General features: G+C 41.1%; 1 protein-coding gene across 11 annotated transcripts in view; it reads left to right on the forward strand.

Annotated features, from left to right (window-relative positions):
- Positions 1-44: 44 nt before the first annotated feature.
- Positions 45-20,448, forward strand: part of nav1b (neuron navigator 1b) — a 51,469-nt gene continuing 31,065 nt past the window's right edge. For 3 of the 11 annotated variants that reach the window (XM_025060099.1, XM_025060101.1, XM_025060102.1), the window contains exons 1-6: positions 3,617-4,760; positions 6,157-6,901; positions 7,100-7,188; positions 12,337-13,074; positions 16,267-16,369; positions 18,045-18,398. In XM_025060099.1, coding sequence (XP_024915867.1) covers positions 6,258-6,901; positions 7,100-7,188; positions 12,337-13,074; positions 16,267-16,369; positions 18,045-18,398 — 1,928 coding nt within the window. In that variant the 5' untranslated portion in view covers positions 3,617-4,760; positions 6,157-6,257. Of the gene's footprint in view, positions 610-3,616; positions 4,761-6,156; positions 6,902-7,099; positions 7,189-12,336; positions 13,075-16,266; positions 16,370-18,044; positions 18,399-20,448 lie in introns of those variants that run through there. The other 8 variants (XM_017036752.2, XM_025060103.1, XM_025060100.1 and 5 more) reach the window with 5 other exon arrangements.

A 20,448-nucleotide genomic window follows, 5' to 3' on the forward strand; every position in this document is an offset into this window, starting at 1 on the left:
GGGGTTCACTGGGGTTCACTGGCTCTGCTGTGTCTCAGGGCTTTTATAACTTTTATAACTAGCAAGGAGAAGACAAATAAATGCACACTGCCTATCAGAGGCAATAAAAGAGTATGATGCAGTCTGTAGGTTTTCCAAAAGGTTTATGGCCCAGTTATGGGTCAGCACTTATGTTCCGGGCGTCTGAGACCGGAATGGTCCATTTGTGAGTCATATATAGAGAGAGAGAGAGCAAAGGAGAGAGAGAGGTAGAGAGAGTTGCTGGTGGCTAAGTGGTCTGATCCAGAGGAACTAACACCAGCAGTGCATCTGTGTGTCTATTGTTTTACAAGCAGAAAGGAAGGAAGCAGCTGTACTGTGTCCCAGGCCTTGAACAGAGGCAGAGATGCTCCAGAGGTGAGGTCTGCTGCACTGTCCACTGTGTGTTGACAAGAGAGGTAACTGATCTGGAGCAGACACACTAGTCTTAGATCATAGGTACGGATGGATGGATAGATGGATGGATGGATGGATGGATGGATGGATGGATGGATGGATGGATGGTCAAATTTCATTACTAATAAGTTTTAATCGTTTATATCCTGACTTTTTTCCAGACTTCTTCCTGTGGTGAGTTTGATTTCCTTCCTTGTTTTGTCAGTACTGTGTTGATGTCAGAGTGTCTCGTCATAAAGCTGCAGGATGTTTGTAACTTGTTTTTTAACGTTATGAAGTTTTTGCTCTTTAATTGGACCATACCTGGCAAAATGGTATTTGCTACCGTCATTCACAAAAGAAAGGCTCTTGATTGTGTCCCTTAGAATATGCTGATATACAAGAATTGCATTTAGAAGTAAACACAGTAAATTTGAAATATATCTACGACTGACTTACATTTCAATTCTGACATCACAGGTTTTCACCTAAAAGAAGCACGCCCCCTTTAAACCTTTTCTTTCTCAGCAGTGACCCGGTTACTGACAGTGAACACTTGTATGTATTGTATGTGTGATGTATTGCTTCTTCTTGTGTTGATGAACACGTGACAACCACAGTGTGTACTGTTGGTCACTGCGGGCTGAGACAAAAAGCCTAAAGGGAACAGGAGGAAACAGTTGCACTGCAGAACTAACTCCTTAAAAACCCTGTCTTGGTCCCATGTGAAATCTGCAGTTACTGCAGTTTGTCAAACTGTTTCACTCTTAAAAGGAGATCCTGGCTTGTTCAGGGTAAATACTGTGTTAATTTAACTTTGTTGGTTAAAATATGTTAAAGTAATGACTTAGATAAAAATGTTCTTCATATTAGAGAAACAACTATATGAAGTAATCCATACTCTCAACTATAGTGGTTCCCAATATACGGTGCAGTCAACCTCAAGGTGCACAGGGGTGTGTGTAGAGTGTAGAGTGTGTAGAAAAGCGAAATAATTAACGTTTTTTTCAGGGGTGAAGGAACTTCAGTGGAGTTTTGAAAACTACTTTTTTGGGAGCGACTGTCGTAGGCCATTATTCTGCAGGAGTACGACGCCATGATTTGCTTGTGGATGGCATCATGATGTTTTTTTCATCAGTGCCACATCTCAGTGTGTCCTCAGTCCAACTCTAACCTCTTTCTGTGTGTGTGTGTGTGTGTGTGTGTGTGTGTATGTGAGTGTGTGTTGTGGAATGTAAAGTCAAAATGGCAGTCTCGTCTGACCTCAAATAACACCCTTTCTTTGACTCTGGAAACCCTGAAAGATATTTCATTATATTCCATTTGAAGCCTCGTCTATAAACCCTAGCTCTATGGATGTTTTGTTAATTGCAGATGCAGAGTGAGACATGTGGCAGGAAGAGTCCTGGTCCTAGTGTTGTTAGGCCATGACTAAATGTTCTTAGCTGTCAGTCACACGTGTCCATGTGTCCATTTTTATTGTCCTTCATTGGATTAAATACATTTATATTATGACTTGTATCTTTCGTTGGGTGCGCATGAGCTACAGTGTACTGCACAACTGCGCCTTTTTTTTTTTTGGCCATCTACTGTAATCTAGTGGAAAAGTATTTTTTAAATCAACGAACTGAATTTGGATCACCGGGACACTTGCTGACCTCTCATGGCACATTAGTGTGCTGCAACACAGTGGTTGGGAATCGTTGCCTGTGCAGAGCCTACTAGCACTAACATCTTTTTTTATTTCATTTTAAACCTTTGTGAATTAATGTAATCAAAGACAAGATGTGGAAAATAGAGTTTTAATTTATTCCGTAAGAAAAAATCTGTAACATCACCTGTTAAAACTGTTGTCAAACTACATATTCTGAAAATGGTATCAGGATAATAGTTTAAAGTGGCGACACCTGAATGCAACACGGTCATAAGCCACAGTGTAAGAGGATATTTGCTCTCATCTACTTCTTACTGTACATGTGTTTTTGAATGGAGGCTCTTGTGGTGACAAATGTCCCGAGGCTTTAACACTGAAGGACACAGTGAGGATGAGGAATCTGGGACTTGGTGCTAAATATAAAAATGAGATCAGACCTGCTGCACAGCCAGAAACTACTTGAGTCTGGAGGAAATGAAATTATGCTGATAGTGATGCAGCTCTTCATCACAGTTATCTGACGGTGTGCTGCAGAGGTGGCACAGAACCAATAACGCACCACGACGTGTCGTTGGCAAAAGCCTCAGTTTGTCAGATATTTGGAGACTAGTCATCTTCTCTGATCTTTGAGATAATATGTGGTATAAAGTAATACCAGAGGGTGACGATCGCAGTACTGAGTGTGATTCCTATTTGTTTGTTGTAAAGTGGTTTCAACACATTTATTGACTGTAATCCTCTCATCCAATGTCCCATTGGTGCATTATAGGACCATTTGGCTGTGCAGTCTGGAAGCCGAACCAGACAGAATTGATCCTGGTGTGTTTACGACGACGGAGGATCTGAGCTCGCGCCCTCCGGTTATCTCATTTCTTCACCTCTGACTGTTTGCTTTGATGACAAAAGAAGCCTTAAAGTCACATTCCTACTGTAAAAAATGAAACTTGAGCCACAGGTAAAAACACAAAGCAGGCTGTCACCGCAGGAGGAATGTGAAACTGAAGTCACAGATGAGGCTGAGCTGTGTGTGACACAGGGACTCTAAAGCTGAATGGAGAACTTGGTTTTATTGCATTTGAGAGAATCCTGCAGTGCAGTGTGTCTGCACTGCATCACTGTGTTAGACTAAAGTGTTCAGACTGGAGTTGACAAACCTGGGATCTTTGACCATTTAGGTGAGTTTTCAGAACCATTCAACTAAGTTGACTATTGGTGTTAGTTTAACAACCAGATGAAAATGTGTGGATGTGAAGTCCGACCTGATTAAATTAAATATAAAATTATGTTTTTATTTAAAAAGTATATTCTATCTATCTATATTCTATATTGTATCAAAGGGACATTAATTTAATCTATTGTTTTGATATTTGAATTTTCTCTTCCTGTTGAAAACAAAAACCATTACATGTGGAATTTGAAAAAATTGACATCTAAAAATATTTACTTTACTTTTACTTTTTACTTATTTACTCCAAGTATATCATTAGTTTTTACAATACATTATTACTATTGTGTAACAAAAACTAGGTTTCAACACTAAAACCAGAGGTTTTTCCCAGAGTGTTTATAACCACTAGAGTTCATTTAAGGTACTGCAGGGGAGAGGTGAAACCTTTGGCTCATTAGAGATTTTTTAAAAATTATTTTTTACATAAAAAATACATGTATGAATCTTCTCCTTTTTGTACTGATTAGTATTAAATGCAGAAACTTTAATATTGTATATAGAGTCTCCATCAGTTTGAAGGTCTTTGGACTGAAGTACGCTGAAGACTTTGACTTGAACCCTATAATTCCAGTTGTTTCCTCAAATGTTCCTTTTCATTCCTTTGTGATGGGGTGAATAGCCCCTCCCCCACCCTCGGTGCTGTGTGCATCCAGGGGACATTCAGTGTTGGCAAGGCCTAAAAGAGTCCATTCTGCTGCTGCTCGTGCCAAGTGGCGTCTGTCACTGGTTTCACGGCCCGCCTTAAACTGAAGGTTGTGGCATAAGAGGCAGAGCTGCTGGAACATGTGCTGTGATCTGAGGACGGACTGAGGTTTGCATTGATCTCTGTTTGATTTATAATCATCAATGGGAAGTGAACTCCTTAACTTCGTCTTCTATAACATGCAGGATTCAGCATTTTCTACTGTATGACTGTGTAGCTTCTCAGCCGCCCTGGTCATTTCATCCAAAGCAATTTAGAAATCGACCGTCTTGGTTTGTAGAAGATGTTTCACCTCTTTGTCCAAGACTCTTCTCCGAGGAACGGACTGCCTTATAATCCTGGCATGCCGGTGTTGCCTGGTGGGAAATGTAGGATTATCGTACCAGAGACCCAAAACTAATTTTTTTTTTTTCAGAGAAGTTATTGTATAACTGACAAGGAAAGAAACCTGAATCCTCCTTCACTTTGTGAAGTTAATTTTCCAGAACAACATTATTTACATTACTATTAATAATATCAATATAATATAATAATAATCAGATATCAGAAGTCAAAAGTGGCTGCTGTCCAGAAACATGTCATGTGGAAACAGTTGCCTTCAGGGTTCACAAATACTTTTTTTTAACCGAGGTATCATTGGCTCTCCTGATCTGTTTGTCTTCAGCTACCTAAGCTCATGGGAGGATTCTCTTCCAGTACCAGCTGACTTTGGGTCACTCCTTGAACAGGTTCCTAATTCATCCCTGGACCAACATGAAAAGGTAATAGATGGTCATTTTGAAGTTTTCCATTTACCTTTGACTTATTCCGAGAGTTTCTACGGATTGTTTGAGAAGACGACGTGTCCAGAGAACGTGTGCAGCACATGGAGAAATCATGCAAAGTTGGCGAACAAAGGCCTTGATCCATACTGAGATTCAAACCGCTGACTTCTTGCTGTGTGGCCACTTTCTTGATCTCCACGTTTCAGTAATTTGAACCTTGGACCAGTCTGGTTCTCAGACTTTCTGGCTACTTTGATGTTGATGATGCGTAATGGTATAATACTCCTTCCCCTCAAACCATCTTCTCCTCTTTCTTCTTTCCCACTCACTCATGGTAGCTTTCAGCCCGTGGGGTCTGTGGTTTGAAATCCTCCTCAGCCCTGCAGATGCACAGCTGTTTAACAGTGTTAGTATGAAATATTAAAAGCGTGTTGTTCATCATGCGCTTTCAGCAGAGGTATAGTTTTACATCATCATCAGAGAACATTTTGGGTTTACTTGTTATCAGACGGGTTTTTATGATCTGCATTGTTTGCACCAACATGATCTGTTCTGGTTGGAAATGACAAGAAAATCCACTTAGATCTGAAACACATAATGACTGACAAATGACTGTAATGACTGACAAATGCTCTGTTCTGTGTCTCGGCCCACATACATTTGTTGTCATTCATCCAAAAGTCTCTGTGAACCGAATTCTTTCCGCTGCTTTGTTTATGAGTTTATGGTTCACAGAGTTCAAATGCAACATTTAAGAACGACATGATTTTCCAGCAGGTAATATTTGTTTTCCTCGTGGCTCCCCATTCACAAATGTTTGTCATTTGTCTAAACTAAGAGTTCAAAACTGGGATTTTTTTCAATAAAGAGTACTGTCTAAGGTCAAGAAACTAATGTAAGGTTAAAAAAAGACCAAGGTTGAACATTTTGGACATTATTCTGAAAGTTTTATCAGCACAAAAACAGAAAATGCATGCAGTTTTATTAAATACTGGTCTGTTTTTGACAGCATTTTTTATTCAACCCATTGATTATTATTAGAGAATCTGTTTAGCCTGATATTCAGGCAGAAATGACCAACAACAATGAACAAGAATCGTTCAACTAATGTACTTCAAACTACTCTATTTCATGTCCAGCTCATGGTCCACAAATCAGCGGCTCCCGGACCAGATGTGTACTCCGGTCCACTGTTTGAGAACCATTGATATATATATATTCTAAATCTTTGCTTCTCATTCCTCTAAATAATCTTCAATTATGATGTGAGGCATGTAAATATTCCTTTTATTAGTTTTAATAGTTACAGTAGTTAATTCTTTATTATTATTATTAGTTAGATCTCTTTCTAATTTACAACCTGTCTATTGTATCTTTTCATTTTCTCCTGCAGTAAAACTCACTGTCCACTAGTGGCAGGCTGAAGGTCAAAGCCTCATCTTCCAGCCACAGTGACACTCTGTCACCTCCAGTTTTTCTTCACCTGCAGCCACGATGCCACTCTCCAAGGTAGATCCAAACCAGTGTTACAGCAGCCTCCCGAGTCCAGCGCAGCGTTTTCAGGCTGCCTGCAGAAAACCTCCTGCCTACCCTACCTCCTCAGGACCTTCAGAGCTGCTGAGAGGTTCAGCTCTGAGGAACCACCTTCTGCGACAGAAGAGCAGCCTGTACTCTCACAGAGGCCCAGCATCAACAGAGAGAACCGATGGAACCTGCTCTGCTTACAGCAGCCCTCAAATCCAGAAGAGAGAGATCCTGCGCTCCAAAGATACTCTAGATCTTCACGCCCAGAAAGCTGTGAGAGAGCTCCAGTTAAGACGGATTGCCAACAAGAATTGGACCTTAGGGAAGCATCCGCTAAAAACTCTGGAAAACGCACATGAAGTTGATGCCTTGTCCTGTGTCCAGCATGTTCAGGGAAGAGAACATCAATTTTCCCCTAAAGGTTCTAATGGAAATGAATCTCCAGGACCGACTGCAGGTGGACCGGACCACTTCCAGAAGGATATAAGAGGGATTTCCAACCAGGATGTGGGAGCTTCTAAAACAGAGTCTTCTCATGAGAAATCCAACATTCCAAGCAGAAGGAGTGAGCCAGGAAAAGTCAACATGGCTGCTGTCGCTCCCTTTAGGTTCAGGTGAGGGCAGTGTTTCACAGTTTTACTATGGGAGGATGAGCTCTGCTGCAGAGTGCAGTTTATTTTAGGACACACTTTGTAAGATGCAGCCTGAGGCCATCCTTTGACTTTTGTTATTAGATTTAAATGTGACCATCTGTTTTATTTCCCACTTTTGTAGGAAATTGTTTTCACATTATTGTGTCTTCTTTCCTGTAGATTTCAGGTTCATGAAAACACAGATGCATTTCTGGACGACCTGAGTGACTGCTCCTCAGACTCCATGGAGGTCTGCTGTGATGACATCGGTAAGTCCTGACCCTTTTAAGAATGATATTTTTTTTAATGTACTCACAGAAGTCACATATGAATCCTGTGATCATAAAAATCAGATATGGGTCACATATACATGTGCCATGTAGTCTAAACACAGTATTTCTACACAGTACAGTAGTACCTCTGAGTCCAAAGTAAAGTTTCATGAACCATTTGTTGCATTTAGACCTACAGCATATAAGTCTAATATTAAAGTCATATTGGTTTTAAATAATAATAAATAAATGAGTACCTTATTCATCCCACAATGGGTTAATGTATAGTGTGGGCCTTTGTAACTGACACAGACTGCCACAGGAGGCGCTAGTATTATTATTATTGAATAGTATAGTGTTATTGAACCCAGGACTCCCTGCTCTCTGCTTTCAAGGCAGGCATGTTAACCACCATACTATGGTTTACTACTACCACAGGGTTTACACATACTGTCAGGTCTGTCTTTGTCAGCATGTGACCATTACTAAAGGATTGCTTTCATTCCTTTCATCTGGACTATTATATCGAAGCAAAAAAATACAAAGTATACTTGTTACACAAACTGGGGATTAGGATCGACTAATATTGTATCATGTTCTGGTGTTAATAATGAAACCAAGCTGTGAAGTCATGCTTTGTGTACTTTTTTACTTTACTTTAAACCAAACACGGTTAAATGGCCATCCTTTGAAGAAGTTCATGAAGTTTAATGCACTTGCAGTAAAATAAAACCCTTCAGAGATTCTTGTCCTCAGTCAAAGTGGAACTTGGAGACGAGTCTTGGAGACAAACCAGTTCACAGGGTTCAAGCAGTTGGTTTTACACAATGCTGTTATTTCCCCAGTTCACTTGTGTTACACTGCGTCTGTATGTTTGGACGTTAACACAGGGCTCCTCAGTGTTGCAGTTGTTTTCAGCAGAGTGGCTGCCAGCTCACCACTGCTGCTGCTGCTGCTGCTGCTGCTGCTGCTGCTGCACACTGTTCTGTGCCACCTGTTATTTACATCAGTTTTTGTGCTGCTCTCTTTATGTGCATGTGGGGAAAACACCGAAACTTGGCCCGGAGGTTTCCCTTTTTAAATCTCACAGCATTTCTTGTTAACCCTGCGCTGGCTTTTTACACAGTTTATGTCTTTGGTGTGTCATGGTGGTGGGGCGTGATGTCAGGTTTGTCATCAGAGACCAAGGAAACGTTGAAAGAATAGAGTTGGTTCTTTTAAGATCCTTAAAAGTAATGTGCTGTGTACACTGTAATCATACAAGAATGACGTCTCTCTCTCAGTTTGTCACACACACACACACACACACAATGTGTCACTGTTGGTGATTCACCATCCTCAGCATCTCAGTCAATTAAGATCAATTGGAGACAAAGTGATCACATAATTAAATGTCTACTGTAAATAAGTAATATTGACTTAAGTCAACAGACACAGTGAAGTGGGAACAGCTGTGACCACAAAACCAAAGTAGTACAGAAACATTTTTGTTGTGTGAGTTATTGTGCGGATGATAAGTCTACATTTATAGACACGTTTACATGGATTATGAGATTTTTCACACCTAATAAATACTTCTTTACACATACATTTGTAAACACAGTTAACAGCACATGAAGCACAATCACTATGCTTTTTCAAAAGACAAGAGTTGAGATTTGAGATCATCCAGCCATCATCTTCAGGGACCAGGCTACAGAGTCTGAGTGGTCTAAAACTTGAGAGTGGACAGATGGAGGACTCTGGGTTGGAGGATCATCTTTCACCTCTTGTCTGGGAGTTCCCCTGGTGGCTGCAGCATGGACCTCAGGGGCGATTCAGTTGTGTTTTTGACAGACACAGCAGAGACACAGATAGTGTTCGGCCAAAAATGTCCTGCTGTTTCCACGGTAGACTAAATAGTGACCACGTCGTTAAGTTGAAATGGTGTAAAAGAAAAACAATAAGAAAGTAGCTGTAAGACAAAACAAACAAAAACAGTGATGTTCATTTACCCAGGACTAACACATCAGAGCTGATTAGTTCAAGTCGGCGTCTAAAGCTCTGAGAAGATCATTTTACCTTCACTGCAGCCTGATTTAATCAAGCCCAGATTTTTGTTTTGCACATTAGGGGGAATTTCAGATGAAAAAAAGAAGCAGCGTTCATAAGTGTTCATTTTTCATAACTCATGCTGCTCACATGCCAGGACTCATAACAAATCATCGACATCATGATTTAGAGTTGGTGTTTTTCATAAATTAACACATGAAAGACCAACTTCTCACATGTCCTCTCATCGTTTGTCTAAACATCTGTCTATAAGTGCATATTTTCACTGATGCTGTCTGTGTTTTCTTTTCTGCTTTGAGCAGACGTGGAGGTCTCCCTGATGTTTCCTCATGCATTACATCATAACATGTGAGCAGCGCTGAAATCATTACACATTCTGACCGAGAAAGATCTATTACAGTCAGCTGTGTGACTGTTAACGTACACATCTAAAGGCTTAAACCTGGGACTTAACCCAAACGAAACCTAACTCAAACCTAGAATCAGCTTTATTAATCCTCACACACATCTGAAACTACCTCTGAAAACCGGCCAAGTTTTCCTGTTGGTACAAAACTAATGATTGCCACACAATCTCATGCGAAAAGCAAACAGGCTTATGATTAGATCGGGAATCAGACCCAGATGTGTAACATCCCCTGCTGCTCCTCCCTCAGTGTTCCCCCGTGAACTGGTCCACAAGTGAATGTATTAAGCAAAACTTAAATTATACTTGGATTAACATGGGTACAATCATCGCTGCTTAGGATTTGGACAAACTTTAGTTACTGCCTTGTCAGTAGAGGCAGCTGTGGCAGATGGCAGAACCACAGACCACATGTAAAAGTTGGACTCGGCTATCTGTTATCAGACTACAAAGGGAGGCTCCATGAAAAGACTGGAAGTTCGCCTAAGGTTTTTGAGGAAAAAAGCTCTATAAATAAATCGAAGGACATGTGGAGAAAGAGGCTGAAACTCATTCATTTTTCCACTCAGTAAACTGAAGATAAGTGACATTTTTGAAAGAGTGCAGCCAGGTTACAGATCAATAAAACCTGGCTGTCAATCAAACCCTAGTATGTGCTCACTTCTGCCATGCTTTGCCCGCTGTTTTCCTCTAAATGGAAATATGATTTACAAGTAAAGTTAAACTTTATGTTGGGAAACATAAAGTCTTTTCTTTCAACAAGTTGATGATTTGTAATCTGACCAAATCATATATATTACAATAATTCTGCTCCCTCAAAATGGGTAGCTTCATTCATGCTACCACTCTTAACTGTGTAAAAAGCCACCATTTGCTTTACGTCTATGTGACCACTAAATAACTACCATGTACAGTCCAAAAGCTTAGCACAGTTGCTGTTAATGAACAGCAACTACATTATGTAGGCACTTGAAGTTGGTTTTAATATATGACATGGATTAAAGCAAAAAAGGGGTAGAGGTAGCATAAAAATTCCATAGGCAGAGGACCAAACCGCTGTGTATTTAAAAGACATTTGGAGACCATGTGTAGCACTAAATGCTGAGATAACTAAGCTAACATAGTAGCATTAGCTGAGCTTTTTAGATATTGTTGTAAATCTACACAATGTCCCTGGACTTGGACTGAGGTTCAATCTTTTGTCCAGTTCAATCATACTACAGTATGTGGAGTTAAAACACAGCAACTTTTACTTACAACTTAGTGAACCACAGGACGCCACCTCTGAGACATTGTTTTTATTGGACACATGATGCAGGCTGGACCAGAACGTTTTATGAAGGGGGTTCAGTTTCTTTGGCAGCCGTGTTTGTGCAGTGCAGAGAGGTGTAGTGCGGATAATATTCATGTGAGGAGACAGGGTGGTTTCCATGGAGCAGCGCTGCATGTGAGAGCTGCAGAGGCTCCTCCATCCCCCGGAGAGTCGGCTCTGTGGAGCGGCTTGAAGAGATGATTGCACTCACATGTTGGCAGAAATAAAAACCTGTCTGCGCAAAATAACGGAACCGGGTTGTCATTTTAACACAGTCACATGTGAGACTGTGCGTGTACGTCTATATCTTATAGCCGACTTGTGGTTTTGGGTGTGTTACTTGCTAACACACTTGCTTGCTAGCACATATTTTCACTCACTCATTCTGCTCCAGTGAAGTCACTGATTTGGCTCCTGGAACTGTCCATCCTGGAGCCAAGTCTATGGATTTTATTAGCACTGTGTTTTTTTTCTCTCTAGTATTTCATGCTATGCATCAACATTAGCCTTTGGAGCTGATATTATGTTTTAAGATGAAAGTTATCCATTCATGGCAGGACAAAGGCTCTAGTGTTTTACCACATGGTTTGTCCAGCTGTGAATCTGGAATAGATATGATATGAAAGCTGAGACCAAATCAAAAGATAATCTGGATAATGTGGTTCATGCAGTGACACTGTATTACAAAGATCTGTAGTACATGCTCGACCGTGTTGCCATTCTCACATTAATGACACCTTAACGTCACAAATCATGCATCATGTTGAGCGTATTGAACAGGGAGCAGGAGAGCAGGAGATGAGGGAGAGAGGCATGGGGAGGGGAGGAGAGGGGAAGAACAAAGGAATCAGAGGGGATGGTGGGAAAACATGGTGAGTTATGTGAGAATAGTGCCTGGTTTAAAATGATCCTTCCCTGATCGACCTTTTACATTCCACATATTCTGCAGAGACATAGGAAAGCATCTCTGAAAGAAGGAAAAAATGAGGGGAAGGAGGAGGGAGGAAGGTGGGAGGGAAGTCGCAGACCAGGGAGCAGAAAGCACGGGGAGGAGGGAGCTGTGCTGCGTCTGCCGCCGCTGTCATTCTGCTGCTGCGCGGTTCAGTGGCAGAAGGGTGTGCTGAAGGGAGGAGTGTGGAAAAAACTGAGGAAAGGAGGACAGGAGAGAAGGAGAGCCACTGGGCAGCACTGCAACAGCTGCAGCTGCAGCAGCCTGTGAGCGGGGAAGAGAGGAAGGAAGCAGTGGGAAGAGGACTGCGAATAAGAAAGAATTTCACACATGTTTTGTTGCACAAGGAGAAGAGGTTTGAGTAAGGAAGCCTGATTTGTCCTCCTCCTCCTCCTCCCTGATGCTTTTCTATATGGTTCCATGCAGGCGGCATACGTGGGAATAGAGTGAAAAGGAGAAAGGGAGATCTGAAAATGGAAAGGACGGATAGCACAAAGGCATACGGACAAGCAGATGGAAAAGGAGTTGGGATGGCAGCTAAGAGGGCAAAGTCTGGAGTGCCCCAGAGCACACAGCGGGGTGAACTAAAGGTGTACCGGGTGGGCAGCTCTGAAGGACGGATACCGGTGCCAACCAATCTTCGCAAGCAGAGGTCCATGACAAACCTGGCTGTACTGACCGATGCTGAGAAGAAATTACACCTCTATGAGCCAAAGTGGTGTGATGACATGGCCAAACCCGGGGCAGGACAGACCAAGATGGGCAAGCCAAAGACAGAAGGAGGTGGCCCCAGTACCGGAGGGGGTCAACCTCTTTCTCGAAACCTATCCAAGTCTGAGCATTCACTTTTCCAGGGCAAACCAAAGCCTTTCAGCCCACTCGCTGCCCCCTCTGCCCCAAGCAAGCAGAGCCGCATACCCCGTGGTCCTTACGCCGAGGTGAAACCTCTGAGTAAAGCACCTGAGGATGGCAAGTCAGACGATGAGATCCTTTCTAGCAAAGCAAAGGCCAATGCTAAGAAACCGGGTGCTGGGGCTGGAGGAGAGCCTGGTTCCAAAGGCCAGCTGGAGGAAGGGGGAGACAAGCCTTTCCTGAAGGTGGACCCAGAGCTGGTGGTGACGGTGCTGGGTGACCTGGAGCAGCTGCTCTTCAGTCAGATCTTAGGTAGGTACATGAAACCCTGTACTGGTGCTTTTTGCTATCCTGTGCTGCAAACCAGACGTGCTGCTTTTATGAATTCTCGGTGCATCCCAAAGTCAGAACTGGGCTCCCTTTAAAACAGCCACAGGACTGAATCTGGCTGCTGCAGATGCACATTTGCCTGGAACAGCTTTTATTCTATTTGACATCTGTGGAAAAAAATACACAGGAAGACATCATCATTGTGCCTGCAAAGCATGCTTTTCCTTGTATTATTTCATCAAGTCTTACCTCAGCTCAGCATCTGCCAGAACCCTCCGTGTTTTTTTTTTTTTTTTTGAAGAGCTATAATAATGTTCTATTGTTCTAATTTCTCCAGGAGGTCACTCACGTATTTGACGCCTGGTGACATTGATTATGTTTTGTGCTTGCTCCATAACCCTGTCATTTTGTTGCATGAGTAAAAACCCTAGAGGTTCTTGGGGACAAATGAAGTGCAGGCTGATCGGTTTCTAAAAGCTCTCGGTTGCTGCAACATGTGCTGATGCATTCAGGCCCTATTCATTCACTGTTCCCTGCATGCCTGTAAAATTCAAAGATGGGGACCACGGTATGCCATATTGAATTAATTTCAGACCTACACATGCATATTTTACTTCCTCCCTGCTCCATTCATCTGGAACCCTTCCATCAATGTGGAAACAGCAGAGAGAATGTCCTTTTTTTCTCAATATGTAGGTCATTTTTTAATCAATAGTAAAACAGACTGACAAGTTAGATTCAAATTCTGTTGGTGCAGATTCAACCAATGTCTGCATTTTATCTTCAGAAATTTAACTTCAATCCACAAAATATTCTACTAATATGAAATATAAATGTAAGCATCAGTACCTATGTTCCTATGGTCAATGTTAAATTTCAGTTTCATCAAATTAAAGTCCCAGTCAATCATATGTCATATATACAATTTCACTATAACACACAGTTATAGTGAACCACTGTCAACCACCGTCCTTTATTAAATATTTAATAACTTCAACCTTCTATTTGTCATCAGGAATGAGTGTTCCCTTTTGCATTTTAATGAACACATCCGTGGTGACTTATTGTGTTAGCTTTGTTTCATTAGCCAATAGAGATGTCTGTCACTCATTTCAGTCATACTTGAGAACCATAAATTATATAGAATGTCGTAGATGACATGGAAAAGCTTCTTTCCCTTTGTCAATTATGGTCGAACCACAGTCCAAAAATGTCTGGAAAGCCCATAGGTTTTTTTGCACCACATTTGCATTTTTTCAACCAAACTGCAAATAAATAGGTGTAAAGTAAAGGTTTTTCAGAATATTTGGTATGGACTACCTACACTTGGTGGTTGTTATTGTGGTTTTGAATTGTTATTGTGGTGGGCGGAGCATGTAGTGGCTCATTAACATTTAAAGGCACAGGCACAGGAAGCAGATGTGCATGAAGGTTCTCAGTCATAAAGGTCATTTTATCAGAAGCACTTGAATAGTATGCAAGAAGGTTTAAAAGAAAATCCTAGACAGTCCACTTTCCTTCTGCTTAATGGCTTTGGACAGAAACCAGACGTTCAGGGCTGTTAAACTGGTGTGTAAAAAATCCATCATGGAAACATATTCCTTTGCATTAAAGGAATATAATGTATCCCCATTAAATGATGTTACAGGTTAAAAACCTTAGTCAATTCATTAGATTATACCCATATTGTAGAGGCTGCAGACCAACTCCGTTCATAGTTAATGTGCATAAACAGTATGTAAATGTATGCAGTATGTATGTGTTGACTCAATAGCTATCATCATTTTTTAGATACTAGTGTAAAAGTTCACAACCTAAACATAAACCCAGTATAAACGAAACAGACTCTATCTCTTTATTGAGTTCCAGTTCTTTCCAACTGATGTTTTAATTTACAGCATATTAAATGCTCTGTTATTGCTCCATAATCAACACTCCTCTTAGTACACAGTAATACAGTACATGACGGTGATACAAGGCCTATCCTAAATTTGTTTGCTAACTCCAGATTAAACATGGACTGATTCTGGTTACAGGCCTATTATTGAAGCATTCCATGTAGGTTCAGCGTGACTGTCATACAAGGCCGGAACATTCCATACCAATGGTTTATCACAAGACCAGTCTGCGGGCACAGAGAGGAACACACATAAAACAAAAACTCTGTGTTAAGATTTAAACCTTAGAGAACTTTGTCGACATCGTTGGTTGAACTTCACTTCCTTCTCAGACTGCAAATAGACATGATGCCCAAATCCACTGACTGTTCTTTTGTTTGTGGTGGATGCGGGGCAGTAAATTTAGTCATGTGGTTGTGATAAGAAAAGATTTACATCCACAAAGTCAACAGATGGTTAGAGGGGAACAAAGAGAAAACAATCTCACTGAAAAGTTTTTTATTTTATTTTTAAAGACAGGAAAACAACTTGATTAGATTAGATTAGATTAGGTTAGGTTAGATAAAACTTTTTTATCCCATTGTGAAATTCAGTCACAGAAATTAAAATTGTGTGGGGCAATCCTTTGTACCTTTACATGTACCCGTTGTTTAACTTCATAAACTGCCTGTATTTAAATGGTTGGTGAGTTTTATTTGGTTGTAAAATGAAGGTTACAGACTAGTTGAAAGACTGAAAGATTTGAATGGCGTTTGACCTTTGAATGAATCTAGATTGTAGCCCTCAGAAAGAACACAGAGACACAGATTGAGACCAGGTAGAAACAGAATGCTAAAAGGACGTAATTCTCTGATGCAAACAGACGGGTTAAGAGGTAACTGCCATAACTAAAGTGGTTTCCAATTTTTGTCTAGATCTTTTTGACTTTGTACTTATGTGACATAAACACACTTGATAACACTCTGAAAATAAAATGTCAAACTACTGAAGAGCCCTCTGGTTAATAGTTTACAATGGTGAAGTTAAAAATAATTGTCCTATCAAGTGAGATCTGTCAGCTACAGGATGTAATCTCTCTGAGAGCCTGTACACACTGAGGGCAGCTGTCACATCAGTCTAGACACATTTAATATGAACAGAAACTCCCCTACATGTGGAGGAAATTAAAGTGTGTGTGTGAGACCTTTCTCACCCATCCAGACACACACAACAGGAAAAGGGCTGTACATAAATGTTTAATATATATACATATTTGCTGTGAATGACTGGCCCACAGATCCAGAGTCTCAGAGGAAACGGACCGTCCAGAATGTTCTTGACCTTCGCCAGAATTTGGAGGACACCATGTCAAGTCTCCGTGGCTCTCAGCTCAGTCACAGGTAACCACATATAACCACATATGCATGTGTTTTGTCTTTGGCTTTACATTTAAATCGAGTCGTAGGGTTAAAGCACAGGCTGGTGATGATCCACCCGTATGTTGGATCAACACCCAACACAGTCAGCTGTAAACAGTCCGGTTAACTAAGCCACCTGCTCCACATCTGGTATCCATCACCAGTTAACATCTCATCTCTTTCCTGGTCATGACGTCAACTGAAGGACAACAGCTTAGGCACAAATCAGATTAAAAAAAAGGGAACGAAAAACAATTGTATTTATAATAATAATATTATATATAGTAGTATAATATCATAGTACATATTTACTGTCATATCATATATAATATTTAAATTTAATAACATATATATTCATGTATATTAGGGCTGGTCATTTTAACTTCTTATTATTGCAAGTGTTGAGAAGAAACACATCATATGCTGCAGCATGTGTGTGATGAGGACAGCCCTAACCATGTGACCGATCTACAGTGGCCCAGAGCTCATCAGAACTCAATGGGGTATTGAACTATGAACAGTGTTAGCATTTGCCTGGAGCTAATTCCATAGAGATGATTACTTAACGTAAATGCCAGAACAGAGGAAAGTAATTATAATGGTGAAACCATATTTAAGGCAATGCATTGTCCAACTAATCTCCAGTCTTCTTTCAACACGTCTTCTTTTTCAGACACAGTACATTTACAGTCACAACTGGTTTGATTTAGGTCGAAAAAAGCATTTAGTAAACAAATGGTTAGTGTTTATTGGGCCATTTTCAAATTACTGGAATGAGTCACTCTATATTGGCTACAGGTGTCAGTAGTTGTTAGTTTGTGTACAGTTAGTGATAATGTGAGGGACAGAAGAACTGTTCAGTGGAACTGCTGTCACCCGTGACTGTTTTCATTGGCTCCAGTTCTCCCTTAATAACAATGAGATGGACGTAGTGGTAGAAGATGATAGACTGAAGCAAATACAGTCAAAGGCTTGAACAGATATTTTCAACAGTATAAAATCTCATGCTTCAACATTTTTCAGTCTTATTTCCATTTGGACTCCAAAAATACTTCTTAATTCTAAGCAGTACCAGTCCTGATCTTAAGGACACTGAATACCTATATACATAAAAAAAGTGTCATGTGAGTCACTGACCAACCTAAAATCTTCACTCTCAGCACTGATTGGCTCCACTTATCCTTCATGCATGTTAAATATCCATTAACAATACATTAAAAATCCCAGGGCCATTTTTGTTGCAATATTTATTTGGGTGACTTGCTGCTTGTGGTTACGTAATTGTCAGGCACACAAAATGTTTCCAACCATATGGAAGAATCTTTAACCCTGTCCCACTCTCAAGACCAAACTGGAAAACTGTTGATTATAATGACTAATGGTGAATGTGGTTTTGCTATTTGAGGCGTCTTTTTTTTAACAGCAGGGAAATGAAGAGCACAGGTCTAGTCTGGTGGCGCTAAGAAACCTACAGTATCTGTTGTGAGTGCTAACAATTACACTAACATTGAAATTAATTTGAACTGCTCAGCATTAAATCTTTAACCCCGAATGAGGTCCATCCCCATCCCCAGGTCCATTTTGAGAACCACTGGTCATTACAATTAGTGACCACGGATCTCTGACTAACTGCCCCTCTGTTGGTTCTCATCCACAGCTGTCTGGAAACTAGTAACGTGGGCTACGACAGTGATGAGACCAACGCTCGCAGCATCTCCAGCCTGTCCAATCGCTCCTCACCTGTGTCCTGGCACCATGGCCAGTCCAGTCCACGTCTCCAGGCTGGCGATGCCCCATCCGCCACGGGTGCAGTATACCAGAGAAGCAAGAGTAGCTGCCAGTTCACCCCCCACACCATGCCGACCCGCTCCAGGGGCCTCAGCGGCACGTCTCGCATTGAACTTATCGAGAACTTGGACGTGGATGACGCCGACCTCAAGTCTGGTTACTTGAGCGACAGTGACCTTCTAGGGAAGAGCCTGCAGGATGATGACGACAACCTGGCCAACGGGTAAGAGGATCTGAGCTTTTATTGTCATGACAACAGGGATCAGTTAGACCGTACAGGTGGCCGGAGTGCAGTTGTCCTTTCAGGCATTTCCACTTTGTGGCTGGAACAAAGGTCAGCCTTCAGTTGATGTCACACAGCATTTTACTCAGGGTGGGCACCAGCTCCAGCTGTGATGAATGGATGACATTTTATTATCACTTTCTTATAATTACAAGTCCTACATTTTCAGCGCTAGTTCCAAAACTTTCACAGAAACTACAGTGTGTCTGTCGTCATGGAAGGTTTCTGTTGGTTCTGTTCTTATGATGTTTTGACCTCAGAGGAGTTTTTATCTTCAGTCGCTGCTTCAGATCCCTGTCCTTTCTTACTGTGTTGTGCTTTTGATCTTCCTGTTATTGTCTGTGATTTTGCTGAATCTCTATGTTTGCATTCACCTGAGCAAAGATTATATCTGTTGTGTTTTTGTACTCTGATGCTGCTTCACCTTACTCTACGTCTGACGAGCTGCATAACATCCAAATCGTGGCTCCTGATCTCTGTACTGTCTTGATCTTCAGGCACTGAAACAGAGGCTAAATAATTCCTGGCAGGTTACAAGAATTGAGATCAGGTTAAGCAGACACAGTTGTTTTGTTTTGTTTTTTTGGACTTTTGGACGTTATTTGACTTTACAACGACTTTGTATTAGACCTAAGCACGTTCTCTTGGAACTAAAATCAACCATAGATATAAATCATTCATCGAATGCTAAGATGCAGCTAATGTCTCAGTTTGTGTGGTTTGTTATAATGTGGCCTGAGAGTGCTGCAGCACGACTGTTATTCAAATAAGTTACCAATTCTTTGGTCCAACAAACAAGGCAGCTACGCTTCAGTCTTCTCTCTTCTTCAGTGGTGTTTCCATCAGAGAATTCCTTTTATGTGGAATTCTGGAAAATTACTTTTAACACCAAGCTTGCTTCCTTGTTTGGTTATGACCAGCACTGAAAGACCTATCTGAACAAGTTTTAAATACATGGTCTCTTTGTGATCTTTCCGACCCACACTGGGACAGTAGATTGATGTAAACAGGTGAATGTCCAACAAATCTTTATATCAAACACTTTTCTGTTGTGAACCTCAAAGATTTTTGCTTTTGTTCTTTTTGAAAATTTTAAAAATTCCTTCTCTGCCTATTTATCAAATTACTCCTCCACTGGAAATAAGTGAGGGATAGAGAGAGTGGGAGAGAGAGAGAACGAGTTGGGAGAATCCCTTCAGCAGCTTTATCACTGTTGAACATGCGGAGAGAATTAAGCTCAGTCTGTTGGATTGCGGCTCAGTCTTTGGAGCCAGGTCACACTGTTAGCACGCCGTGGAGTCATTTCAAAGTGAAGAGAGTTAAAGTCGCATTAAAAGAAAAGGAAAAATGAGGACGACCTTCACTGGATGTAGGTCGTTTTTATATTTTTCCTAATAAAATCTTGGTCCGTAGCTGCATGTCCCGAGCTGCAGTTAAGATTTTTTTGGGAGGAGAGAGAGAGGAGGAAACTATCAGAGAGCAGAACTGTGCCACAGTCAAGTCATGTGGGATTCGTGTCATGCCAGTTCCTCCTTTATGAAGTCCACATAACATCTGATATTATTTGGCCTCACCCATGTCTCATCAGCTCTGTTGTGGTGACTCATGGTCATTTGTGACCTTGCAGAGTCACTCCCACGTTCAACCACCTCAGGCACCAATGATGCTAATGATTTTTTTTTCATGACCCACTTTTCAGAATTGCTTCCTCATGCTTAAAGTTTGCCACCAACAACAACAGACCGTGGACATGGATCGCTGTGACACATGCTGATGGTTATTACTGCTCCGCTGCCTTAGATTAGCACTTACGTCGAGAGGATTATAGGTGTGTTTGGACGTTTACGGGCAGTGAAGTGATCTCATGGATTATCTTGAGTAACAACTAGGAAAATATAAATGGGAAAATTGAGCAATTTTGTGAGTTTCATGCTTTTTCTTGGAGGAGTACATTGATTGACTGCTACTTGGTGGTTTATTTTCTGTGAAT

The sequence above is a fragment of the Cynoglossus semilaevis genome, chromosome 11, assembly GCF_000523025.1.
Source record: "Cynoglossus semilaevis isolate Cse_v1.0 chromosome 11, Cse_v1.0, whole genome shotgun sequence".
Taxonomy (NCBI): domain Eukaryota; kingdom Metazoa; phylum Chordata; class Actinopteri; order Pleuronectiformes; family Cynoglossidae; genus Cynoglossus; species Cynoglossus semilaevis.